Below are 27960 nucleotides of genomic sequence, written 5' to 3'. Positions count from 1 at the left end.
CTCGCGGGCAGATTAATTTTTTTTTTTTTTTTACGCTACAGAATGGCGAACTATTTATTTTTTTTGGTATATCAGAACTGTGGGGAAAAAATGATACCTAGGATATGTGTTGCTCGCCTCATTACCTTTGCTAACGTATCTTTCTCGTAGGCAGATTAACTTTTTTTCTTTTTACGCTACAGAATGGCGAACTCAGTTAAGTTTTGGGTATATCAGAACTGGGGGGGAAAATAATACCCAAGACATGTCTCGGTCGCTCTGTTTTCTTTGCTAACGTATCTTTCTACCGGTCAGAGTAGCTTTTCTTTTTACGCTACAGAATGGCGAACTCTAGTTTTGGATTGAATCACTAATTTGGGGGAAGAATAATACCAAGAATATGTTTCGCTCGCTTCATTTCCTTGGCTAACGTGTTCTCCACTGGTCAGAATATCAGTTTTTACGGTACAGAATGGCTAAGTCGGTCAAGTTTTGGGGTGAATCAGTAAATAGGGTGAAAATAATACCTATAAAGAGTTAGTAACGTTTATTGGGTATGCGGCGGCTGAGTGGTAGCGTGCTGGGCCCACATTCATCGCGTGATGGACGACGCGAGTTCGAATCCCCACGCTACCACCTCGGATTTTTCAGTCACCGCCGAGTGGCTTAAAACTACCCATATGCTGTCCTGAAGACCACCCATCAACCCGGACTCTAGAGGAAACCGTCCAAGTGAATCAAGAACGAGTTCCGGGGGGCAGCATGAGCCAAGATAAGATGGCGCCATTATAAACACCTGCCAGCGCCAATACGGGCTGGGGCCGACTTCCATCCAGGCCCCTCAAGCAAGCCTACTGGCGCTATAGGCGTAGACGTAAAAAAAAAAAAAAAATCAACGGTGATCTGTTTTTTTCGCTACATTACCTTTGACACGTTTTTCTATTGGTACACTACAGAATGGCTAACTCATTTTTGTTTTGTTTTGTTTTTATGGTTGCATAAATACTTTTTGGGGGAAATCATACCCAAGGAATTGCTTCTACGATATGTTTTGCTCGCTTCCTTCCCTTTGCTAATGTGTCTTTCTCGCGGGCAGAGGGTGACGAGAGCGGCCGGTTCAGCATGGGCGTGGACTCTGGCCTGGTGAGCTTGGCCCGCCGCCTGGACCACGAGGAGCAGCACCACTACGCCCTCACCGTCACGGCCACAGACGGCGTCCACACCGCCGCCACCAAGGTCAGTGTGAGAGAGAGAGAGAGAGAGAGAGAGAGAGAGAGAGAGAGAGAGAGAGAGAGAGAGAGAGAGAGAGAGAGAGAGAGAGAGAACACAAAGAAACACAAAGGAAGAACAAACAACAGCAGACCTGCTGGTCCTTACGAGGCTGTTTGTGACAAGCTACACTAACTATCTAATCAAAGGCGGAAGATGAAGGACAGCAAAGGCGAAGGCTCCCCCCCCCCCCCCTCCATCCCTCCAGCCAAAGCTGGCAGGAAAGGAAAAAGAACCATGCAGCATGGAAAAACTGCATGGAATTTATGTAGGAAAGAGGAAAGAACTACCATTACTGCTACCACTAACCGGGCGATAAAAGCGGACAAGGACACCAATATTCGAAAGAACTTAACGTTATTACGACAATGAGTAATATCTTAGTTGCTGGTTGGATTCAAAATACTTGTCTAATCTATTCTTGAAGGCCGTAACTGTTGTACTATCAACGACATCACAGGGTAGAGAGCTCCAAACATTAACAACTCGATTGAAGAAGAAGTGTTTAGCTTCGTGCGACGAGAATCTTTTACTACTTATCTTCAAATTGTGATTTCTTCTTGTTCTATTTGATCGATCAATTGTAAAGTAATCTTCCGCATTAATATCACTGAATCCTTTAAACATTTTAAACACTTCTATTAGATCGCCTCGCATTCTTCGTTTTGATAGGCTGAATAAATTTACTTCTTTAAGCCTTTGTTCATATGATAAATTTCTCAACCTAGGAATCATCTTTGTTACTCTTCGTTGAACCCGTTCCAACTTTTCTGTTTTTTTCTGTAATAGGAGACCAAAAATGTACACAGTACTCTAAATGGGGTCGAACCAACGAATTATATAGTTTTAATATTACTTTTTCCGATTTATTATTAAAGACTCGTCCGATGAAGCCAACCAATTTGTTTGCAGTTTTAACTACCTCTGAACAATGCTGACCGGGCTTTAAATCGCTTGATATAGTGATTCCAAGATCCTTTTCTTTACTTACTGCAGAAAGTTGTTGGCCATTCATTACGTACCGAACGCGATTGTTATTTTTTCCGATGTTCAACACTTTACATTTGTCAACGTTAAATTTCATTTGCCATTGATTGGCCCAGCGTGCAAGTTGATCTAGATCTGATTGTAAAGCTTCTTCGTCGAGTGTCGCAGTTACTTTACTAGCAATTTTTGTGTCATCAGCAAATTTTGATACTTTGCAAGTGAGCCCATCATCGATATCATTAACATAAATTAAGAAGAGCATGGGGCCAAGCACTGATCCTTGAGGTACGCCGCTTTTGACACCGAGCCAGTTAGATGTAACACCGTTTAGAACTACTCTCTGTTTCCGTTCAGACAGCCAGTCCGCAAGCCAATAGTGAGAGACAGACGAAAATATGTAATAAGAGATAGAATAGAGAGAGAGAGAGAGAGAGAGAGAGAGAGAGAGAGAGAGAGAGAGAGAGAGAGAGGCTATGTTTATAATTCTGAGCATCGTTTTCTCTCTCTCTCTCTCTCTCTCTCTCTCTCAATAAGATACTCGCTAACTGTTAACTCTTGCCCCACCGTGTTGTATTCCATTGCTCCAGCACAGAGCACACAGCACAGAGCACACAAACAACGTGACTCACTCCCGCCCGTAAACTTTTATTTTTATGCCGTCAAAATTATAGTCTCATGATGTCATCGGCCGGCGAGCTGAATGCGGTGCGGCCTCTCTCTCTCTCTCTCTATGTTAACCCCGGCGCCGTAACAAAGTGAATTTAAAGTACAATATTTTTCATGGCAGCTAATATTGTTTGTAAATTGTTAAAGCACTTTGTGACATATGCAAATTCGGGGCGACGGTTGCTCTTTTGTTTTTCGAAAGCGACACAAAGGCAAAATGCACTGCCCAGCCTGCGGTGAACTGTGACTAACGACGAAGTGTAGAGTTTTTGCCTTATAAACTAACTCTCCCTCCAAACTGAGTGCTGATGTATAGGGGCTTGTACCCTAACCAGCATGCCTCCAAGGTTGGCGTTATCAGACGCTTCCGCTTCTCACATCAGCAATTTCCAAAGGCCAAAAGGGAGATTAGTCGGGTTCTAATGAGTGTTCTTTTAAGCTCAATTAATGTACAGAGGAAGGGTCAGACTACCACCAGCCACCGTGCGTCCAAGGTTGGTGTTCTCAGTCGCTTCCGCTTCTCACATCAGCATTTCCAAAGGCCAAAAGGGAGAGTGGTCGGGTTCTAATGAATGTTCTTTTAGGTTCATGTTACAGAGGAAGGGTCAGACTACCACCAGGGTCACAAACTACCCCTGGATATGCTCAAAACTCCTTGTCAAATATGTGAGCTTTGGTTCCATAATATTTAAGAGATCAGTTGTGTTCTAATAAGTGTTTTAGGTTCATGATATAAAGGAAGGACCAAACTATCACCAGGGTCATTCCGCTTCGATCCTGTGGCGGTATTTTAGCTCGAAGGTCTTGTGATACTTTACCTTTATGACTCGCGAATATGTCCTCCAAGTTACGGGCGGGCGCGGTGTTCTCCCCGCGGAGCGATATGTCTCGATGGTGAGTAGTGTGTTTACCCTAAGTCTATATACACCAAGTCAAGTCATACGCAGGTTTGTGGGAGGAGACACGGCCGAGGCGTGGTTTACGCGTGACACTGCTTAGAGCCAAACTACTAAAGGTTTCAGGGGCCGTGTTCCCCTGTTTTTTGCATATAAAACTTTAACAAAGCGTCGGACAAGGATGTTATTTTGGCAGTGGATGTTTGAGACCCCGACCTAATGGGCAGAATAAGAACATAAGAACATAAGAACGCAGGAGTCTGCAAGAGGCCGGTAGGCCTGTACGAGGCAGCTCCTTTGACCCTAAGCTCCCGTGTATCTAACCCCACCTAATATCGCTGTCCATGAATTTATCTAGTCTATTTTTGAATGTGACAATTGTATTGGCACTCACCACATGACTGCTAAGCCTATTCCACTCATCCACCACCCTATTAGTAAACCAATTTTTGCCTATGTCCCTGTTGAATCTGAATTTATCCAGTTTAAACCCGTTACTTCGTGTCCTACCCGGTTCTCTTACCAACAAAACCTTATGAATGTCTCCTTATTAAAGCCCTTCATCCATTTATAAACCTCGATCATGTCTCCACGCACCCTTCGCCTTTCTAGAGAATGCAAGTTTAACTGTTTGAGTCTTTCCTCGTATGGCAAGTTTCTCAACCCCTGAATCATCTTAGTCATCCTCCTCTGCACCGATTCTAACATTTTGATATCCATTCTATAGTAGGGTGACCAGAACTGAACCGCATAGTCAAGATGAGGTCTAACTAATGCTAAATATAGTTTGAGGAAGACTTCGGGCTTCTGTTGCTTACGCTCCTTGAAATAAATCCCAGTACCCTATTAGCTCGATTTCTAGCTTGAATGCATTGTGCCCTTGGACGGAGATCAGAGCTCACTAAGACCCCTAAATCCTCTCGCACCCAGACCTACTTATGAGAGTGTCATTTAAGCAATAGTTATGTGAGGGGTTGTTCCTACCTACACTCAGAATACTGCACTTCCCTACATTGAACTCCATCTGCCATTTATCCGCCCAGTCATATAATCTGTTGAGTTCACCTTGGAGAATACTAGCGTCCTGATCCGACTCAATTACTCTACCGATCTTGGTATCATCTGCAAATTTACTAACATCACTACTAATTCCTGTGTCTAAGTCATTGATATAAATAATAAACAAAAGTGGACCTAATACCGAACCTTGTGGGACCCCACTCGTAACACATCCCCAGTCAGATCTTTTACCATTGATTTGCACTCTTAGCTTCCTATTGCTAAGCCACGCCTTGACCCAGCTCAAAACTTTACCCTCTACTCCGTGAGCCTGTAATTTAAGCAACAGTCGTTGGTGAGGAACTTTGTCAAACGCTTTACTAAAATCAAGATAGATTACATCATAATTTTCATCTCTGTCAACCGCCTCAAATACTTTATTGTAGAAGGACAAGAGATTGGTGAGGCATGACCTACCTTTTGTGAACCCATGCTGCGAGTCGTGAATTAAGCTATGTTTCTCTAAATGCTCCTGAATGTTCCTGGCTATTATGGACTCCAGCATCTTGCCTATAACCGATGTTAAGCTAATTGGGCGATAGTTTGAAGCAACTGACCTGTCCCCCTTTTTAAAAATCGGCGTCACATTAGCTACTTTCCATAGGCTCGGCACATAGCCAGTATTTACCGACATCTTAAAGATGTCGGATAGTGGGTCACTGATTATATCACCTAGCTCCTTTAATACCCTCGGAAATATCCCGTCAGGACCTGGCGACTTGTTCTTCTTAAGCTTATCTATCTCATCCTGAACTACTTGCCTGGTAATTATTATATCCCTCAATTTATCGCCATCCCCGCCCTCGTACACCTGAACTCTTTCCGGTATAGTCGTTCGATCCTCCTGTGTGAATACTGAAAGGAAGTAGTCGTTCAACAATGTGCTCATATTTTCGTAATTTTCTACTAGCTCCCCTGTGTTTGATTTCAGCGGTCCAATTTTCTCCCGTGTTTTTGTTCTATACATCTGAAAGAAGCCCTTAGGATTACTTTTCGCCTCATTTGCTACTTTGATCTCATAGTTCTTTTCGCTATCCTGGTGTGTTTCTTAACTAATCTAGATAGTTCGACGTACCGGCCCCTGAGATGTGTTTCCCCATTCTTTATTTTCTGATAAATTCCCTTCTTTAACCCAATCTCGTGTTTTAGTCCACGAGTCATCCACTTAGGATCATTGTTTTCTTTTCTAAGTGTTCGCTGTGGTATATGCTGTTCTTGCCCCTCTACTATTACTCTAACTAAATTATTGTAAGACATTTCTACCTGGTTCTCCTGGCTCTCCAATTCGCAGTTCTGGCCCTCATGAATCCCTAAATTATCCCAGTTTACCCCTTCAAGATGTCTTCGAAGCCCCTCGTAGTTTGCTCTTCTAAAATCTGGCACTAACACTGGGTTTGGATCGCGGGTTACCGCCCAGTCTAACCTAAAACGAACCGTTCTGTGATCACTATTTCCTAACTCTCCGCCCACCTCCAACTCACGTAGCAAGTTCCCATTATTGGTTAGGACTAAGTCTAATATGTTATCTCCTCTGGTAGGCTCAGTAACTACCTGCTTAAGGAAATTATCTTGTATAACTTCAAGAAAGTCCTCGGCTTCCAGGTCACCCACTAGATCTTCCCAGTCTATATTCCTATAATTAAAGTCCCACATTACGCAGACATTTCTACTCATACTCGCCCTGCCAATCTCCTGTAGTAATATACTCGTGTCCTGCCTGTTAAGGTTGGGTGGCCTGTATATAACTCCTAGAGTTAGTTTTTCTTTCCCTTTGTAAACATCCACCCAAACTGATTCTGAATCCATGTTAGTTTTGACTGAGTTGTTAACTAAACATTTAAGTGGGTCTTTAACATATAGCGCAACTCCACCTCCCTTTCTGCCCCTTCTGTCTTTGTGAAACATCTGATAACCCGTTATTTCAAATTCTGACCTAAAATTTCTATTAGCAAAGTCTATCCATGTCTCAGTGATCGCTATTATGTCAAAATTTTCTGAACAAGCTTCACCCCTTAGTAAGTCTATCTTGTTTCTGAGGCTCCTGCTGTTAGTATAGAAGATTCTTAGCCCGTCCTCTGTTACTCCTCTAGAATTACTTCTAAGCTGCCTGGTTATATTACGAGCTAGATGTCCCCTCCCATTACTCCTCCCATTGCTCCCATTACTCCTCCCCCCCTCGCCTATACTAAAAAATCCCTCAGGGTACCAAGTGCTCGCTCAAGGGAGTCTGAGAGAGCCTCAACACCCTTGAACGTCAAGTGTATCCCGTCACGGGCGTAGAGGGCGTCGTTGCCAAAGAAGAGGTCCCAATTGTCGACGAACAGCCACCCATTGCGCTCGCAGTGCTCAGCAAGTCTGCTGTTCACTGCTATTATGATTCATTATCCACATGTGACACCAAATCATATTTTTTCCCATTTGGTCGGGGTCTCAAACATCCACTGCCAAAATAACATCCTTGTCCGACGCTTTGTTAAAGTTTTATTTGCGAAAAACAGGGGAACACGGCCCCTGAAACCGTTAGTAGAGAATGTAGAAACAGGGATTTAGAGAAAACGAAGAAAGGCGGACTAATTTAAATCAATCACTTCATCATGCCCTCCCTCACATTCCACACCGCCGTTTGTAGGCAATGGAATTGCAGTCACGCAATAGCACAATAAAAATACATATTTTTTTCGTCAGTGGCTTGCCTGAACGCGCTGTGAAAGGAGGCGAGAATGCATATCCAGAGTGCACATACGGCCCCAACTTTAGTCACCCCTGAACTGGCGGGTATTTTTTTTTTTTTTAGCTTCAAGTGACGTCATCCCGCTGCTCCGCCCCAAAACTGCCTCCTGCGCGTACCGGTCGCAGTTTTGAAGCATAAGAACATAAGAACATAAGAACGCAGGAGTCTGCAAGAGGCCGGTAGGCCTGTACGAGGCAGCTCCTTTGACCCTAAGCTCCCGTGTATCTAACCCCACCTAATATCGCTGTCCATGAATTTATCTAGTCTATTTTTGAATGTGACAATTGTATTGGCACTCACCACATGACTGCTAAGCCTATTCCACTCATCCACCACCCTATTAGTAAACCAATTTTTGCCTATGTCCCTGTTGAATCTGAATTTATCCAGTTTAAACCCGTTACTTCGTGTCCTACCCGGTGACTTGACTTGGTATATATAGACTTAGGGCCGTATTACTAAACATTTCGCCGCCCAAGTACACATATTTGACAAGGCTTTCGTATGAGTTTTGGGCATTTCCAGGAGTAGTTTTATGACCCTGGTGGTAGTGTGACACTTCCTCTGTACCGTGAACTTAAAGAAACACTCATTAAAACTCAGTTGATCCCCTCTTTGACCTTTAGAAATACAGATGTGAGAAGCGAGTATGTCTTATAATACCGACCTAATTAGTGTTTACCGATGAGCGGAGGGGAGCGCGGGCCGGGCCATTGCATCGTAAAGCAGACTAATACCGCTGCAAGTTGTTATCACCGGGCCGTTTGCTGCCTCACGCTACTAGCGGCGGTATTCTCAGACGCTTCCACCTCTCACATCAGTCACTGCCAAAGGCCGAAAAGGAGATTTATATTGTTGTAAAGAGTGTTATTTAGGGTCATGGTGCAGAGGAAGGGTCAAACTACCACCAGGGACATAAAACTACTGATGGAAATGCCCTCAACTCCTACGAAAGCCTTGTCAATTGTGTGTGCTTAGGCTCCGAAATTTTTAAGCATAGGGCCCAGGGTCGCTATTCTCAGACCCCTCCGCCTCCACATCAGTCATTTCCAAAGGCCGAAAAGAAGATTTATATTGTTCTAATGAGTGTTTTTTTAGGCTCATTATACAGAGGAGGAGTCAAACTACCACCAGGTTCGTAAAAGTACCCCTGGAAATGCCTGCAGCTCCTCCGAAAGCCTTGTCAAATGTGTGCTTGGACGCCGAAATTTCTAAGTATAGGGCATAGTGAACCTATCCTCAGACGCTTCCGCCTTCACATCAGTCATTTCCAAAAGACGAAAAGGAGATTTATATGGTTCTAATGAGTGTTTTTTTAGGCTCATGGTGCAGAGGAAGGGTTAAACTCCCACCAGGTTCATAAAAGTATCCTTCCAAATGCTCAAACTACCACCAGGTTCATAAAAGTAGCCCTGGAAATGCCCGCAGCTCCTCCGAAAGCCTTGCCTGATACATGTGCTGGGTCGCCGGAATGTTTAAGAGTAAGGCCCCAGAGATGTTCGTGACTGAAAGCGTCGCCAACTTTTAGTGATATCGAAAAAGTGGCTTATTGATCCGTAGGTTTCTTCATATTCTCCCGAGGATGCAGTATTAGATGGTAACGGTGGTGTTTTGTTTGTTCGTTTGTTTGTTTACAGCAAGGGAGACAGCTCAAGGGCAAAACAAAAAAGCAACAAAAGAAGCCCGCTAGGCGCTGCTCCAACAAGACGAGGCTGAGTAAGAGGCCAAAAGAGAGGTCAAAACGTGTGGAAGAGTTTCATCGCATCAAACACTCATCAGCCGCCTGTCAGATGAGCCAAATAATTATAAGCTGCGGATGACCAAGACTGTGGCTGCTATAGTTTGTACGCCTCGTTACGCTCGCATTGTGCACCTCAAGTGTTGTTTGATCTCTCTCTCTCTTTCGTTTGATAAAGTCCCACATAAGCGTTTGATAAAGTCCCACATCATAAATTACTTTATAAATTAAAGCAAATAGGCATTGACGGTCAAGTAAACCAATGGATCGCGAATTAATTGAGCAACAGACAACAAAGAGTTGTGATTGACGGATTTAACTCAGAGTGGGCGCCGGTCACTAGTGGCGTCCCTCAGGGCTCGATTCTTGGCCCAGTGCTCTTCATTATTTACATCAACGACGTGGATGTTGGACTCAATAATCGCATTAGTAAATTTGCAGACGACACAAAGATTGGTAACTCGGTTCTCACTGACGAAGACAGGCAAAGCCTCTAAGAGGATTTGCACAAAATTTCAGCTTGGTCGGATAAATGGGAGATGCCCTTTAACGTAGACAAGTGCCAGGTCCTTCAAGTTGGAACAAAAGTTCGATTACGAAATACGCGGCGTTAAACTCACAAGCGTTCAATGCGTTAAGGACCTGGGGATTAAAATCGCGTCAAACCTCAAATTCTCACATCAATGCATCGATGCAGCAAATAAAGCGAACAGAATGTTGGGCTTCATTAAAAGAAACTTTTTATTCAAGAATAAAGATGTAATACTTCCGCTCTACAATAGTTTAGTCAGACCCCACTTGGAATATGCGGTACAGTTTTGGTCTCCCCACCATGCAAAGGACATTGCTAAACTAGAAGGTGTTCAGCGTCGAGCAACAAAAATGATCCCTTCCTTGCGCAACAAATCCTACGAAGAAAGGCTTTCCACCCTTAACATGTTCTCTCTTGAGAAACGTCGCCTCCGAGGAAAACTGATCGAATGTTTTAAAATACTTAATGGTTTCACGAATGTAGACAGAACAAAATTGTTTATGATCGATGACACTTTGCGAATGAGGAACAATGGCACAAAACTCAAATGTAGACAAGTAAACTCAGACTGCACCAAAATTTTCTTCACCAACGTTGTAGTGCGAGAATGGAATAAGCTCCCACCATCAGTGGTCCAGTGTAACACGATTGACTCCTTTAAAAATAAGCTCGACCGTCACTTCCTTGAACTTACTATTAACTAGAGTAGAAAAGCAACGTTTTGGAGCCATCTGATTAATGTAAAATCACTTAGGTTTAAGGACAGACCACCTAGTCTGGACCATGGGGTCTGTGTGGTCTGATTTTCTATGTAAATCTATGTAAATCTCTCTCTCTCTCTCTCTCTCTCTCTCTCTCGTTATAGTTATAGTTATAGTTATCTCTCCAACATTCCTTTCCACACAACACACCCTTCCCGTCAGCTGTCCGTCATTTCCCCCTTGGCTAACGTAACCACTTGGTGCCTCCCTTGCCGCAGCTCGTGGTGGAGGTGATGGACGCCAATGATCACCGGCCGGTGTTCAGCGCCAGGACCTACGAGGGTGCCGTGAGCGAGGACGTGGCGCCGGGGTCCACCGTGGTCACCCTGCAGTGCCGAGACAGGGACCAGTCACCCACGGCGTCCTCCGCGGTGTACTTCACGCTGCACCACGCCCAGGCCTTGGCGTCCCAGGGCCTCTTCACCGTGGACTCGTTCACTGGTGACCTCATCGTGGCCGAGCCCCTGGACAGGTCAGACGAGCAGCTGGCGTGTCAAGCTGCAAGAAACAAAGATGAATAGTCTTGCTGTCTGAGTATACTGAATGCAGTTATTGAACATGTGATAACCTTGAGGCTCATCTCCACGTAGGGAGGTGTCCAGCGTCCACGAGCTGACCGTGAGCTGCAGGGACCGCGGCCGACAGGAGAACGCAGACTTTGCCCGCGTGTCCGTGACGGTGGAGGACGACAACGACCACGAGCCCGTCTTCCTGGAGCCCATGATCATCGCCAAGGTGAGTACACTGTGCCTGCGGCGGCTCGTGCACCGCCGCCTCAACCGACACCAGTTACCTGACCTGTGAAATATCGCCGGAGTTGAAGAATACTTTTCGTAAGTATTATAGGAAGTTAATTAAAGCAACTACATCACTATTATACACAGAAAACGTATAAATAGGCGATTCATATCTAATCCAGAGAAAAAAGTTTGTATATGACGAACGTTCCAACATAATATTTGAATAATGGAACAATCTGATGAACTAAAGTCAAATGTATAGTTATTGTATGACGAGTCTCGTCCCGGCGCGTGCCTCACCGTGCCGTGGGGTGCGGGTCCGTAAACAGCCGTTGTCAATAGTCGTGTTTCACCTCCCGCCCAAATAACACAAGTCCAGCAAACAGAGGCCGCGCCAGGGGATGTATCGTTGCTCTCCCTTTGAACCGAATCCTCCAGACTTACGACGCTCCTCTGGCCAGAACCGAACAATGATGACTAGTGTGTGTGTGTGTGTGTGTGTGTGTGTGTGTGTCACCGTGTGTGTGTGTGTGTGTGTTTTAGAGAGAGAGAGAGAGAGAGAGAGAGAGAGACCCTAAATCAGTACCTTTCAGCTCCTTTCGAGACGTTTAAAAACGTAACCCATCTTCTTTTCTGAGTCATAACAACGAGTCAATATCCCGGCGGCTTAAATCACGGGAAGCTGCGGGAAACAAATAAAGGTTTAACCTCCCAAAGTTCGGCGGCGGGGAAAGGGGATTTGCAACGCCACTTAACTCCCTTGTAAACTTCACGAGCAGGCGGTGAAAAAGGACGAGGCGAGAGGCGGCCTTAAACAGCGGGGCGGCCTGAGAGGAGTAGCCATAAAGTTAGGAGCACGGTAAGAATAGCCATAAAAGTAGCGGCGAATGACAGAGGAGCGGCGGGGCGGGGAGGAGGAGAGATCAAAGGCAGGAGCTTGAAGTGGGCGCTTCAGACGAACACCCTCTTACCCTACGAGGCTGAAGAGGGTGTGAGATGCAGTCCCGACAACCTACACGTACGGGGACGCTCCCTAAAGGCGTGAACGAGGCTCTTTGGGGGGGTGAAGGAGAGGAAAAGAGTAGGAGAAGAAGGAGGAGGTGGAAGAGGCACGTGAGATAGTTAGTGACGTTAAATTAGTGGACGTTTACGGAGCGATTAACTTCGTATAAATTGTTTAGTCCGTGATGAAAATACGTCAGAAAGAACGATGTGTTATGACGTGCTTTGGGCGTGATTGGCCTGTAATGGTAAGGAAGGAGAGTTTTATTATTATTATTATTATTATTATTATTATTATTATTATTATTATTATTATTCCTGTTGTTGTTTTTACTTGTAGTAGTAGTAGTAGTAGTAGTAGTAGTAGTAGTAGTAGTAGTAGTAGTAGTAATAGTAGTAGTAGTGGTAGTAGTAGTATGTTGTAGTAGTAGTAGTAGTAGTAGTAAATAGATGTAGTAGCCTAGTTGTAGTAGTAGTCAATTGTTGTTGTTGTTGTTGTTCTTTTTCTTCTTCTTCTTCTTCTTTTAGTAATAGTAGGGATGGTTGTAGTAGTAGTAGTAGTAGTAGTAGTAGTAGTAGTAGTAGTAGTAGTAGTAGTATTTTTTGTCATTGTTACTATTATTAGCGTTGCCATTGTTGTTATTGCTATTATAATTAGTATCAGTATAATATTCTTGTCATTATTATTATTCATATTACTTGTGTTCATACTTTCAAAACTACTGCTTACATTATTATCGACGTTAGTGTCATTAATATAATTTTAACACTTTGTTTACTTCTGTTCTGATGCAATTACAATTATTACTCTCTCTCTCTCTCTCTCTCTCTCTCTCTCTCTCTCTCTCTCTCTCTCTCTCTCTCTCTCTCTTCACACTATACGCCCATACCCCCGGCCCCCTCGCTCCCCACACCGCACCAACCGCCCCTTGGTTACGCTAACCTCTGTAACCTCGATGCCATGCTGACACTAACAAATCTCTCCACATCGCACTGATAATATCTCCATCCCAACTCTCTCTCTCTCTCTCTCTCTCTCTCTCTCTCTCTCTCTCTCTCTCTCTCTCTCATAAATTGAAAACAATGTGTCAGCCTGTAGTATTGATTATAAACCTATCTATATAACTGTCAATGTCTCTAAATTAATAGGAATATTAATAGTAGTGTCATTCTACAGTATATATCACTACTACTTTCAATCATAATCAATAATCAGTCATTATTACTACATGTACTACCAATATTCCTGTTGTCATTAATATCAATATCTATAATTTTATAAATGCTTGACCCTCCAAGCCAAAGAAGATGCTGCGTTTGTACAAAAGAAGATCACAGATGTATAAACTGTGCATGTGTTAAGGAGAAAAGACGCTGTACGAACTGTAAAAAGAGCGACAGGTGCCAAAATCCCCTGGGCAGGGATCAGAGCAGGGAGGATAACGATGAAGCGCGACACCGCGGGGACAATGAGGGCCGCCGGGAAGGGGTGAGCAGGGGAGGGGTGTCGGAGGAGCTGCTGCACAACCGCCACCTCTATATCCCCCTCAACCGGTACCACCCCTTCCATTGGCACCTCCAATGTTGCCACTACCAACACCAGTACCACCACCCCCTCATCACTCTTCCTCTTCGACTGGACAGGGCGTGGCGGAGGTCGGGGGAAGCTTTGCTTGGAAGGGGCTAGCGGAGGGGGAAGCAACGAGGTGGGTGGATGACACATACCTTGAAGTTGTTGGGTGGTCTGCAAGAAATCTTTTTGAACCACCCAGATGTGGAGCCACGACATTTATCATCAAAGAAATTGTCACCCTGTTAAATAACTACATCCAGAACACACCACTGGCGCCCCTATCCCTGAAAATTGTATTCACTCTCCCCCATCTCTTCCTCCAAAAAGCACACCCAAAGACCAAACAAGCCGAAGATATCGAGGCATTAAGAAGACGAGTTGCCTTGTGGCAAACTAACGAGTTAGATGCCCTCCTTGGAGAAGCCAGAGCCATACAGGAGAGGCTCCCGGACCCCAACAAAACAACACCTCCACAGAAGACAGGGCCCGGAAGTTTGCAGACAAAATGCGACAAGGCAACGTTGCGTCTGCAACACGAGCCTTGTCAGAAAATTCCACACGGGGTGTGCTTCCACTCACCAGGGACACGATCAGTCAACTCAAGGAAAAACATCCTCCACCGAGTGACCTGAAGGGACTGAGACTGGCAGGATGTCACCAACCACCGAATCCAGTTATATACGAAAGGATAACAGGAGAGATGGTGTGGAAGAAGGCCCTCCAGACTCGTGGCAGCGCGGGGCCCTCAGGACTTGATGCACGGGGATGGCGAAGCTTGCTGAGCAGCGCCAAATTTGGCAATGCAGCTGGCGACTTGCGCAACACCATTGCAGCACTGGCAAGAAAACTCGCCTCCTCCAGCTGCCACTATGTGGACGCCCTGACGGCATGCCGCCTCATTCCCCTGGACAAGAGGCCGGGATGCAGGCCTATAGGAGTCAGAGAAGTCCTGCGGCGCATCGTAGGCAAATGCATCATGGCTGTCGTCAAAGAAGATGTGAGAATGGCAGCAGGGAACCTCCAAGTTTGTGCGGGGCAGCAGGCAGGAGGAGAAGCAGCAGTCCATGCCATGCGGGAGATATTCGACCACGTGGAGTGCGAAGCAGTGCTTCTTGTTGATGCCAAAAATGCCTTCAACACAATAAATAGAAAGACTATGATACATAACATTAAAACCAAGTGCCCTAGCTTAGCTATGTATGTCGAAAATACCTATACATACCCGACTGACTTATACATAAATAGCCACAGTGGAAAGGTGAGTGTTAAAATCATCTGAGGGAACAACACAAGGTGACCCAATAGCCATGGCTATGTACGCCCTGGGCCTATCAGTCCTCCAAAATGAAATCGCGTTCGCAGAAACACGGGTGAAATAGGTGGCTTATGCGGATGACCTCTCAGGTGCTGGTAAAATCTCAGACTTAAAAGGGTGGTGGGACACTGTGAACACCGCCGGCCCTGAGATAGGATACATCCCTAACGCCACCAAGTCTGTCCTTATTGTCAAACCTGAACATTATGACCATGCCGCAGAACCTTTTAGAGGAAGTGGCGTCATTGTGACAAAAGACGGACAACGACACTTAGGTGCAGTGATCGGGACAGAGGTATATAAGAAGGAGTACGTGGGAGACAAAGTAGCTGAATGGGTGAAGGAAATAGAAGCTTTGTCTGCCATTGCCAAGACTGAGCCACACGCTGCCTATTCAGCGTACACCCACGGCATCCAACATCGGTGGACGTTCCTGATGCGCACCATCCCCGGCATCAGTCCACTCCTCCGACCACTGGAAAATGCCGTCAAGAATGTATTCTTGCCGGCGCTGGTGAAATATCATGCTTTGGGGGAGGAGGAGAGGGATATGCTAGCACTTCCCCCAAGACTGGGTGGGATGGGGATCACCAACCCTGAGAAGCTGGCAGATAAGGAGAACCAAAACTCCATCAGCCTTACCAGGTCACTCATCAACAGGATCATTGCTCAGGAGGCAGAGGGCGAGATAGACCAAACAGAAATAAGAGATATTAAAAGGAAAATCTCAGAAGAAAGGCAACAGGCCCAAAAAGACGAGCTGGACCGTCTTACACACCACCTGTCCACAGAAATGGGTAGAAAAATACACACAGCACAGGAGGCAGGCGCCTCTAACTGGCTAACGTCATTACCAATCAGAGCAAAGGGCTTCAGCCTCAACAAACAAGAATTTGTCGACGCCATTGCTCTGAGATATGGCTGGCCGATTGAGGGACTGCCTGATCTCTGTGCATGTGGATCACCAAATGATGTCACCCACACCATGACATGTAAAAAAGGAGGCTTCGTCTGTATTCGACACGATGAAGTGAGGGATCTGACAGCCAGCATGCTCAGGGAGGTATGCCAAGACGTCACTACCGAGCCGGCACTGCTTCCCCTGGACGGCGAACACCTTCGGTACAGGACAGCCAATACCTCACAGGAGGCACGGGTTGATGTAAGTGCCCGCGGATTCTGGGTGCGCGGACAGCGGGCGTTCATGGACATCCGCATATTCGACCCGATGGCTGCCTGTCACCGTGAGCTGCCCCTGCAAGCCGCCCACCACAGGAACGAGCAGGAGAAGACAAGGGCATACGGTGAAAGAATCCAACATGTTGATCAGGGCAGCTTCACCCCCCTCGTCTTCACCACATCCGGCGGGATGGGTCCCAGGGCCCAATGCTTCTACACACGCCTCGCGGAACTAATCTCAGAAAAGAAGCAACAGCCAAGGAGCCACGTTGTCGCCTGGATGAGGTGTCGCCTCTCGTTCTCCCTGCTCAGGTCGGCCATCCTATGTCTCAGGGGCACCAGACACTCTGGCCCAAAAGCCACCACCATCTCCAATATGGACTATGAAGCCACAGTGGTGGAGAGTGACATTAGAGTGGGTCGGGAGTGACTTGAGTAGGGAAGGAAAGGGGGATCTAGACGTAATAGATGATAGGTGATTTAGTGTCAGGTAGTATTAGTGATATGGTTGGATGCCACAGTCATTAGCGAACAGAGTTGGGGCTAATGACCTCCAAGCTATGGAGCCCTCCATGATTATGTGTCGGGAAAATAAACATGGGTGGAGGTATCATTTATGTTGTGTAGTAGTAGTAGTACTTGTAGTAGTAGTAGAAGCAGCAGTAGTAGTAGTAGTAGTACTTGTAGTAGTAGTAGCAGCAGCAGTAGTAGTAGTAGTAGTAGTAGTAGTAGTACTTGTAGTAGTAGTAGTAGTAGTAGTAGTAGTAGTAGTAGTAGTAGTAGTAGTAGTAGTAGTAGTAGTAGTGGTAGTAGTAGTGGTAGTAGTAGTAGTAGTAGTAGTAGTAGTAGTAGTAGTAGTAGTGGTAGTAGTAGTAGTAGTAGTAGTAGTAGTAGTAGTAGTAGTAGTGGTAGTAGTAGTAGTGGTAGTAGTAGTAGTAGTAGTAGTAGTGGTAGTAGTAGTGGTGGTGGTGGTGGTGGTGGTGGTGGTAGTAGTAGTAGTAGTAGTAGTAGTAGTAGTAGTAGTAGTAGTAGTAGTAGTAGTAGTACTTGTAGTAGTAGTAGTAGTAGTAGTAGTAGTAGTAGTAGTAGTACTTGTAGTAGTAGTAGCAGCAGCAGTAGTAGTAGTAGTAGTAGTAGTAGTAGTAGTAGTAGTAGTAGTAGTACTTGTAGTAGTGCCTGATCTCTGTGCATGTGGATCACCAAATGATGTCACCCACACCATGACATGTAAAAAAGGAGGCTTCGTCTGTATTCGACACGATGAAGTGAGGGATCTGCAAGCCAGCATGCTCGGGGAGGTATGCCAAGACGTCACTACCGAGCCGGCACTGCTTCCCCTGGACGGCGAACACCTTCGGTACAGGACAGCCAATACCTCACAGGAGGCACGGGTTGATGTAAGTGCCCGCGGATTCTGGGTGCGCGGACAGCGGGCGTTCATGGACATCCGCATATTCGACCCGATGGCTGCCTGTCACCGTGAGCTGCCCCTGCAAGCCGCCCACCACAGGAACGAGCAGGAGAAGACAAGGGCATACGGTGAAAGAATCCAACATGTTGATCAGGGCAGCTTCACCCCTCTCGTCTTCACCACATCCGGCGGGATGGGTCCCAGGGGCCGTATACACAAATATTCTAAGAATAATACTAAGCCTTGCACTTAACAACTTTTAGCTAAGCATAGGCCCTTAAGTATTACTTAGAATTCCCCTTAGCGGACTCTAAGCTAAGTATTTTTTGAGCAAAATACCGGTATGAAGTGCATCGCCTAGCAAAACGACAACTTGCAAAAGCATTGTATATAGCTACCACAGGACATATTATGCAAAGATGAAATAGCTATAATGAATTCAACACGTTATCTATCCGTACACAAAAGCTTGTTTGGAAACAATAGACACATCAATGTAGTAAATGATCGACATAAACGAGCCTTCTTCTTCTTCCTCTTGTGGTCTTTATTGCCTATGATCGTTATAAAGGTGCATCTTTTCATGTTTCCGGTGTACCTCCACTATTCTTTTATGTGTTTTGGTAAAATATGTATATTACTGCCCTGACGTCGTCTCCTCAGCCGCCGGTGACAACAAAGGCGTAGCGCGAAGCGTATCACACGGAATTACCAAATAATAAAAGTAGACAAGTCAAAAACAAACTAAATCTAACCAGACCTGCCCAAACCTAACTATACCTAGCCTATGACCAACCTAACCTGACCCCTCTACCGCCAAAATGCAATGTGCTAAGATGCGTTAATTCACACTCCTCAATAGTTTGAAGTTTCTTCAATATTCAAGCTGTTTGTCACTGTACTGTATTCAGAGACCAACATACAGCACATAATGCATTAGCCTCACGTGAGATGGCTACCATAATTTCAGACTCGTGTGTTCAGTGACTTTCTTGTTTATTTATTTTTATATATATCAACTTTCAGTCAGGTTACTCTGGTATATCTTTGCCTCAGTGGGTCAAGGCACACAATCATTAGTACTATTATAAAATGTTCTAATGTTTCCCGAGCTTCTACACCTATCTGCTGTACTATAGATAGGTATAGGTACTTCTCCATTCACAGAGGCCACTTTTCTCAACTATCTTTGACAGGTCTCCCATTCACATTGTTTCACTCTGCTCCAGTGTCATCATATGCTTTCCCTCTCTGTATATTTCCTTTTTCCAAAGGGGATTGTCTTCAATTTCCAGTGTTATATTAATTTGGCCCACCGGTGTTCACTCATTTCCTCTCTTTGAAACTCAGCTTCCCCTTTGTTAACCTTTCTCAGAAGCTTCACCCCATTTCCCCTGAGAGCATGTGAACACTATCATGCCAACTGGTCTTGAATGACTTCTAATCTCCCGACATCTTAAGTCTTAGTTTTGCTGACCCATACAAGATAGCTGTGGGGTTACTACTTTCCCCATCCAAAAGCAACTTCCATATTCATACTGGCTAATTTCCCTTCTCTACCACTGATGTTAACACCCGTCATTTTCCTTACCTTGGCTTCATTCAGTTTTCTTTGTGCTTTCTCCTATGGCCTCCTTGCTTATCTCAAATACTAAATAACCATGTGTTTCTATTACCTCTAAGATATTGTTTCCCAGCACCCGCTGTCCTACTGCTGGTGTGAATTTCCATTATTATGTTTAAAGATAAGTTCCCATTCCATACCAAAGTCATTTAGGATCAGGCAAAATCCTTCCACTAATACTACATCATCTGCATAACCTAGGCAAAGCAATACAACTTCTGATGTGTGGGGCTTTATTACTTTTGCCTATATCCACATATACACATGGAGGAGGGGGAATGATTATGAGCAGAAAGGATTGATTGATTATGTGGCAGTAGATGGAAGACTGAGAAAGGATATCTGTGACGCGAAGGTAGTAAGCGGGATGTTCGATGGCTCTGACCATCTTGCAAAAGTGGGTGTTTGAAAAGAAAGGTGAAGTAAAAAGGAGATACTGAAGATAGAAAAGTTACAGGAAAAAAAGAAATAAAAGATGAGTATAACATGAAATGGCAGAGGCCTTAAGTGAAAAATGGGAAAGTGTGATAGTACAGATACTGAAAAGTTTTTAGAACATTTAAAGAAGTAGTGTTAACTACAACAAAAAGTGGTAGGGATGAAAGTGGTGAGAGATGGAAAAGAAAAGGAAATTCATGGTGGACAGAAGAGATAAGGAGGATAGTAAAGAGAAATGGAACTTTTTTAAGAAAACTTAAGAAAGAAATGTGGTTGAGCAAGTAAAAAGGGAAAGGAAAAAGAAATATAGAGAATGCAAAATGAAATTAAAACAAGCAATAAAAGAAAGTAAGAAGAGAGTTGGTGAAGACTTTGGAAAAGACTAAGTGAACTAAGGGAACAGGAAATCATATTGGAAAGAAGTAAAAAAATAAAGAAAAGCATCACCCCAATAATATCTCCCCAAGGAAAATTAATGAAGTTATGGGTGAGAATGGAAAGATGTTGAAAGACGGGGAAGCTGTGAAAGAGACATGGAGATAATATTTCAAAACTTAATGAATTTTTTGATGGACATCCAGCAGCTGTTACAGCAACAGTTTTGAGCGGAGGTAGAGGAGGAGTATATAAAGAAAGAAGTATAACATATGAAGAAGTAAATCAGGCATTAAAAGATTAAAAAATGGAAAAGCAGCAGGAACTGATGGAATCAATCAAAGATTTTCCTTCAGGATGGTAGGAGAAAAAATAATAGCAAAAGGAAAGAAACTATACGCTGCCTTCATGGACTTTGAAAAAGCTTATGACAGATTCGATTGGATTGCATTGTGGGATGTTTTAAAGATTTATGGTGTGGGAGGAAAACTGCTTAGTGCAATAAAGTCTTTCTATGAGGGTGCATCTGCATGTGTCAAAATTGGTGGAGAAACAAGTGAACATTTTGAGATAAAAGGTGGGATTAGGGCAGGGGCGTGTCATGTCACCATGGTTGTTCAATATTTATATGGATGGTGTCATGAGAGAAATAAAGGGCAAAGTTGGAGTAAAAATGTACGCTGAGGGAAGGCAGTGGGTGCTGAATTCAATCCTGTTTACTGATGACACGGTGCTCATTGCAGAAAATGAAAGTGACTTACAAAACTTGGTCAGTGATTTTCATAGCGTCTGTAAAAGGAGAAAGCTGAAAGTAAATGTCAACAAAAGTAAAGTGATGGTTTGTGAGGGGAGAAGTGAAGTTGTAGATTTTGTATGCCCATATAGAGTGGGAACTGAATGTGAAAAAGAATGCAAAATAATTCTGAATGGTGAAGAAATGGAGGAGGTCAATGAGTTTAAGTACCCTGGATCAGTTATCAGTTGAAAATACAATAATAGTACCAACCCTCACATATGCAAGTGAAACATGGGCCTTGAATGAAAGTCAGAGGTCTAGAGTGCAGGCAGTGGAAATGAGTTATTTGAGGAGTGCTTGTGGTGTGAGTAGAATGGATGGAATAAGTAATGAAAGTGTGTATGAGCGTTTTGGAATGTGTCACGGGGGTGAAGGGAATAAGTGACTTTAAAGTGGTTTGGCCACATGGAGCAAATGGAGGAGAGTAAGATGACCAGAAGGGTGTATGTGAGATTGAGGGAGGGAATGTTAGAGGACGACCTCCAGTGAAATGGAGAGATAGGGTGCAGGAGTACGTTAGGGAGAAGGATGAGAGATCCTTGAGAAACTTTGAGCAGGCAAGGAGGGAGTGTCCGGATAGAGAAAGATGGAAACTTCTGCCGTGGCCATCCCCTGGTGGGAGCTCCTAAGAGCAGGCATTGATGGGATGATGATGATGAATGAATTGAGAGGAATCACAGCAGAAATGTTGAAGTGTGGAGATGAAGTTACTATATGAATGGTCAAGATATGTGAAGTGGCCTGGGAAGGGGGGGGGAGGTCCCAGCAGACTTGACAAAAGCCATCATGGTCCCAGTTTACAAGGGGAAGGACAGGAGAGGGGAAGTGGGAGTTGTAGGGGTATAAGTCTGCTGAGTGTAGGCTACCTGGAATGGTATATGGAAAAGTCCTAATTGAGACTGCGCAAAGACTTACAGAAGAGAAAATCAGTGAAGAACAAGGAGACTTTAGGAAGGGAAGAGGATGTGTGGATCAGATATTTTCCTTCAGTATGGTGTTTTATTAGAAAAAATATTAGCAAAAGGAAAAAATACTATGCTGCCTTCATGGATCTAGTTATTCTAAAGAAAGTTTATGACAGAGTCGATTGGCTGGCATTGTGGGACGTCTTAAAGATATATATGTCATCATGGTTGTTCAATATTTATATGGATGGTGTTATGAGAAATGAAGGGCAAAGTTGGGGAAATTGAAGTAAAAATGTATGCTGAGGGAGGGAGGGAAGTGGGTGATGAATTCAATCTTATTTGCTGATGACACAGTGCTCAATGCAGAAAATGAAAGTGACTTACAAAATTTGGTCAGTGTTTTTGATAGTGTATGTAAAAGGAGAAAGTTGAAAGTAAATGTCAACAAAAGTAAAGTGATGGTTTGTGAGCGGAGTAGAAGGGAGGTTGTAGAGTTTGTATGCCCATATAGAGTGGGCATTGAATGTGAAAAAGAATGCCAAATAATTTTGAATGGTGAAGAAATGGAGGAGGTTAACGAGTTTAAGTACCTTGGATCAGTTATGTGTAAGCATGGTGGTACAGAAAAAGAGAAAGGGCATTGCAAGGATTGATTGATTGGAGGAGAAGCTGCGGATCCATCTCTGGCATGCCATCTCATTGTTGGGGGCTGAATTTCTCCATGGCATGGACTGGACCTCTGCCGGACAGCTGGAGAAAGCTGCCATGGCACAAACCCGACTGATGGAGACAACTGATTTCTTCTTCCACATCATGTTTGGCCCTGAAATATGAGTACAAGTTCAAATAAACAACATAATATATATATATATATATATATATATATATATATATATATATATATATATATATATATATATATATATATATATATATATATATATATATATATATATTAATTGGGATGTTTTTCTTGATTAGTGTACTATACTAAAAGAGGTTAACCTGGTAGCTGCAGGGATCATGTTTCTTAAAGGCCCCTCCGAGCGAGAAAATGAGAAAAAATCATCACTCACGCAAACCATTTCATAATATATATCAACACATTTGTGATCAGTTTATGCATCATCTATTTTTGGGGGTTTATATCATGACAAAAATGTGGCCCATCGCTGGTACACGGTAAAGCCACAAATTTGGCCTGTTGCTGCTACCAGGTTAAGTTGGACTATGAATGGACAGATGTTGTTTTAAGAGCATCTGAAATAAACTTATGGGACTGATATATGATAATTAAATCTGTGATATTTATTAAGATGTGTCCAGTGATTTAATTGGCAAAGAATTGCAAAACACAAGCTAAGAAAATAAAAGTACTGAACTGAATGACGTATCGACACAGGAAATGGCCGTCGGAGAAATAAGAATGGATTAGTAATTAATATAGCCGAAGCAAGAACTAAAAGACATTGCATCGACATAAGTATGTGATAGAATAACAGGCATTATCTACATGAGTTATTTACTGCACAGTGCACACTATATGGGCTGGCAACATTGTCTTATTTTCTAGCAATTGAAGTTGCTTATATTGTGCATTATATTCTTGCATGGGAATGATTGCTTGATGCTGGATGACAAAAACTAAATGATTAAACAATAATGTTATGTGGCGAATACCAGCTTGAGGTCACTCTAGGTCTAGGAGGACTTGCTCGTTGTTGTCAATGTCATCACGATCACTGCAAATAGATACATTACAATTAGAAATGCTTTGGTACCTGCCCTATATCCATATCTATACTTGTCCAGAAGTCAAAACTCTTGACTCATGGACCAATTTGCAATTTTTTTTGTTCAAAAAGATTTTAGCATTGTTGATTGACTTTAATAGCTATTTGGGAGTAAGACTAAGAATAATCATAAAATTCACTTTTAGATCTTCATAAGAAAGGAAGCTGCAAATAACAAAAGCCATAATATACTGTGAACTAATTAATTTTAAATGTGAAAAAAAAGACATGACCAAAACAAATTAAACAATACTACAATGCTAGCTAGCATGGGTATTAGTATCATTTTGCAACACCCAGGGATTCCTGGGAGGTATTTTACAGGAAGGATAGCTACCGTTCGTTAAGTAGGATCAATGAGGTTAGGTGACGTTTATAATTTTTTGTTAAGTTAAAATAAGGCAACATTCTGAATGATAGTTAGTTTGGTAAAAAATTTACGTCCAAAATCAAAATGTTTGTTTAAAAAATAGTCAGTAACACAAATCGGAAATTTATCTGAGTTAGGAGAGGTGAACTTATATTAAGTTAGGTATGTCAGAGCAAGGTTTCTAAACAAGTTGATTTAGGATTAAAGGAAAAAAGTCATAAGTGATGCAAGCTTGAGTACTAGAGCAAGTTCGGTTTAAGAGCTACCGGTACGTCAAATTGATTTGGTTTGGTTACTGAAAATAAGCAAAGGAAGGTAATTTTGTTAGGACACTTCTGACATTTAAGTTAGGTTAAAAATATCAACTTTTCTAAATAATTGCTGATTTGGTTAAAACTGGCTATCTTAAATAACAGATTAAGTTGAAATAACTATATGTCAATGATAAATTTACCCAGGTTAGGTTTGGTTTATCGTTGCTGGGAGGTTAGTCAAGTAAAAATTAAATAACAGACACTAGTGACCCAAATAGGTATTGTTTAGGGTTTGGTAAGTTTGGTGGGAAACGTTTGTTGAAGTCAGTCACAAGATTAACAGGTGTGTTAGGTTTAAAGAGTTGAATATTGTAAAGGATAAGTCTGGCGAGGTAAAATATTGGCTCACCTGTGTTCGTTCCTTGGGCAGGAGTCTGTGGCTGCCGGTGTTGATCACAGGTAAGATACACGTGCACCAGTGATGACTGGACCTTCACAGACTACCTAAGGTGAGTGATAACAGACACTGGATGCCCTCCAGGCGATGGCTGGGGGCTGTATAACGCCAGCCACACACTGCGGCCCGCGGGGCTTCCAGCAAGGTTACTCCCAGGGCTCCTTGTGTGACAGCCTGTGGATGGTGGCAGGCGGTCACCAGCCATCGCTTGGAGGGTCTCCAGTGTCTGTTATCACTCAATCTCTGTCAGCCTGTGAAGGTTGCACCTGCATTTTACCTGTCAGCGAACACCACTTCAGTCGTGATGGCCATGTAGGTGTTTCCAAGGTCCGCCTCGCCGAACCACTCATCTCAGCACGGTCAGCACAGTCCACAGATATTTCAGGATGAGTTTCAAATCATTACACGCCTCCAATTCGTCTAGACGAGGCAGATATATTAGGAGGTGATGCCTTTCCTCCCGCTGTAATCCACCATGTTGCAATACTTATGCATTTTTAACGGTGCTAAGGGAGCCCCTTCCCCGCCTTAAATTTTCCGCCCGCTAAGTGCTCCAGCTTCACCGCTAAGCGGCCCAGCGCCATTTTAAGTAGAAAACTTAACGATTCTTTGCCGTTAAGTGCACTTAGCGATGCTAAGAACTTTTGTGTATACCGCCCCAGGGCCCAATGCTTCTACGCACGCCTCGCGGAACTAATCTCAGAAAAGAAGCATCAGCCAAGGAGTCACGTTGTCGCCTGGATGAGGTGTTGCCTCTCGTTGAATTCCCAATGCCGGCGCTTATAGTGACACGCTCGCCCGCCATGCTTGGCTGTGGAGTTGTGGGGCTGGCTGTGCGAGTCGCTGCATGTCCGTCTTCCCGCCATTTTGTCCTGCCTTGTTTCCATCCTCCCGCCCGCCTCCAGTATGTTATTAACTTATCTCTTAGATAATTCTTCATATCCGATTTTTTTTTTAAAGGTTTGAATATATATATATATATATATATATATATATATATATATATATATATATATATATATATATATATATATATATATATATATATATATATATATATATATATACTGTTATTGTTATTAAACTATGATTCCATCCATAATAACTATATATGCTTATTTCTTTATCGAAAAGAATAATATTTACTTCATTCAGAGAGAGAGAGAGAGAGAGAGAGAGAGAGAGAGAATATCCATATCACCGAGATATCCACTCAGGCACCCCGTCTCAGCCTCTCACTCGTGCGAGGAAGAAATGAGGGGCATCATGAGCGACTGGTCTGTATCGATACCGGTACCGAGCAGTCTGGTACCGGTACCGTAACGTATAGCTGGTACCGTCAGTACCGGTACTGGTACCGGTACCTGCCCACCCCTATTGAGAACTTGAGAGGAGTCTGCTTGTGGCCGTGGAGAGGGAGAGTGCCCGTGTAGTACATATCTCGATTTTTTGGGGTTAATATGGCTTTGTGTGTGGTAGATGGGCGCAGCAATCACTTCAGGAAGGACAATAGTTTATATGGATCCCCTTGTGAGCTTGAAGATAGATGTAATAGTGGCGTAACCTCTGCAGAAGTTATTGGTACTCACTGGATGACTCAAGGATGTGTCGGGTAAGTGATGTTCAAGTCTCTGGTATAACAAGAGTGTTTTTTTCCCTCGTTGATCTAAATCGTATGTGATTCAGTTCGTAGGGGGTGAGAGTAAGAATAAAACTACAGTAATAGGCTGTCTGCAATGTCGGCGAAGAATATGCCAAGGGAGTGTGTTCAGCGCGTACGAGTAGGTTTGGGCAGACTGAAGCTTCGCCGGGAATGAGCACCGCAGTAACGAGCCACCTTGCCTGTTACCTTCTTCTTTTGAGCTGTTCCGCTTTGTTTCGCTGCTTACGTCCTCCTTGGTACTTCTTGACACTTCGGGTTATATTTTAAAACATTTCGTCGCCCAAGTACACATATTTGACAAGGCTTTCGTATGAGTTTAGGACATTTCCAGGGGTAGTTTAATGGCCCTGGTGGTAGTTTGACCCTTCATATGTGCCGTGAACTTTAGAAAACACTCAATAGAACCAGGGTTGGAAAAAACCCTTTTTTTTTTAAAATAACACAACCCACTGGGTTTTTTTGTTTTTTTTTGGGTTATTTTGGGTTTTATTGGGTTATTTTGGGTTTTATTGTTTTTTTTTATTATTCATATTTATATGTAAATCAGTTTAAATAAGCATTTAAAAAAGTAATCTAAAGTGAAATAAAAGGTTTGAAGTGTTATCTGAAGGCCAGACACTTGGTTGATACAAGTTGAACTTGTACTGTACTGGTACCGGTAACGGGTAAGTGGTAACTGGACAGGAACTGAACAGGTCAGGCTTGGCTACTGCTGACTCAGTAGCCTACTCCTCACTCCTCAGAGGCTCAGTGTTGTTTCCATTATACAGACAGAAGAGGAATCAGAGGACCACAGCAGTTAGCAAAAATGCCTGCTGATAGTGGGAGAAAAAAGGCAGCTGAGTGGAATGAAGTTGACATTTTAGAAAATGAAAAACAGAAAGCAGCCTGTAAATACTGCAGCCAAATAATTAGTGCAAATGAGACCAGGAACTTAATCTCAAGATTAAAAGAAAACCCCTGTTTGATGTTATTTATAATTTCTTTTTTATGTTAAATGTATTTTTAAAAAACCCAAAAAAACCCACTTGGACCGGGTTTTTTTGAGTGGGTTTTTTTGGGTTTTTTTGGGTGGGTTTTTTTGGGTGGGTTTTTTCAATGCCAACCCTGAATAGAACCCAATCGATCCCCTCTTTGACCTTCAGAAATAGTTGATGTGAGAAGCGAAAGTGTCTTCTAACACCAACCTTAGATACTTCCCGACGCACTCTTGGTTACTTCACTGCGTACACTTATATACTTCACCCTGCACTGAGCTCTATTTTCTGGACACTTTGCTTCCGCTGCGGGAGGGAGCCCAAACCCGGCGGGGCAGCGTCTCCGGCTAAATGCCCTGCCCACTCTGCGGTGAAGTGCGATTAACGACTAAATGCTGAGTTTTTGTATTAGAAATTAACTTCCCGCGCATAAAGAGTGCTGATAGGGGCATTTACCCTAACCAGCA

General features: G+C 43.5%; 1 protein-coding gene and 1 long non-coding RNA gene across 2 annotated transcripts; one reads left to right on the top strand and one right to left on the bottom strand.

Annotated features, from left to right (window-relative positions):
• The first annotated feature begins 1093 nt into the window (after window positions 1–1093).
• Window positions 1094–11548, top strand: LOC126994966 (protocadherin gamma-A10-like). The gene is made up of 3 exons (XM_050854241.1): window positions 1094–1215; window positions 10837–11090; window positions 11209–11548. The coding sequence occupies exons 1-3, from the start codon at window positions 1102–1104 to the stop codon at window positions 11420–11422; spliced, it is 582 nt and encodes a 193-aa protein (XP_050710198.1). The 5' UTR covers window positions 1094–1101; the 3' UTR covers window positions 11423–11548.
• An 11059-nt stretch (window positions 11549–22607) lies between these two features.
• LOC126994971 (uncharacterized) lies at window positions 22608–25446 on the bottom strand. The gene is made up of 3 exons (XR_007749760.1): window positions 24806–25446; window positions 23660–23721; window positions 22608–22802 (listed from the first exon to the last, which is right to left on the bottom strand). It is a non-coding gene; the product is annotated as an uncharacterized LOC126994971 (long non-coding RNA).
• Window positions 25447–27960: the final 2514 nt, after the last annotated feature.

The sequence above is a fragment of the Eriocheir sinensis genome, unplaced genomic scaffold, assembly GCF_024679095.1.
Source record: "Eriocheir sinensis breed Jianghai 21 unplaced genomic scaffold, ASM2467909v1 Scaffold941, whole genome shotgun sequence".
NCBI lineage: Eukaryota > Metazoa > Arthropoda > Malacostraca > Decapoda > Varunidae > Eriocheir > Eriocheir sinensis.
The sequence above is the reverse complement of the archived record's forward strand: the minus strand, read 5'-3'. Positions and strand labels throughout refer to the sequence as shown.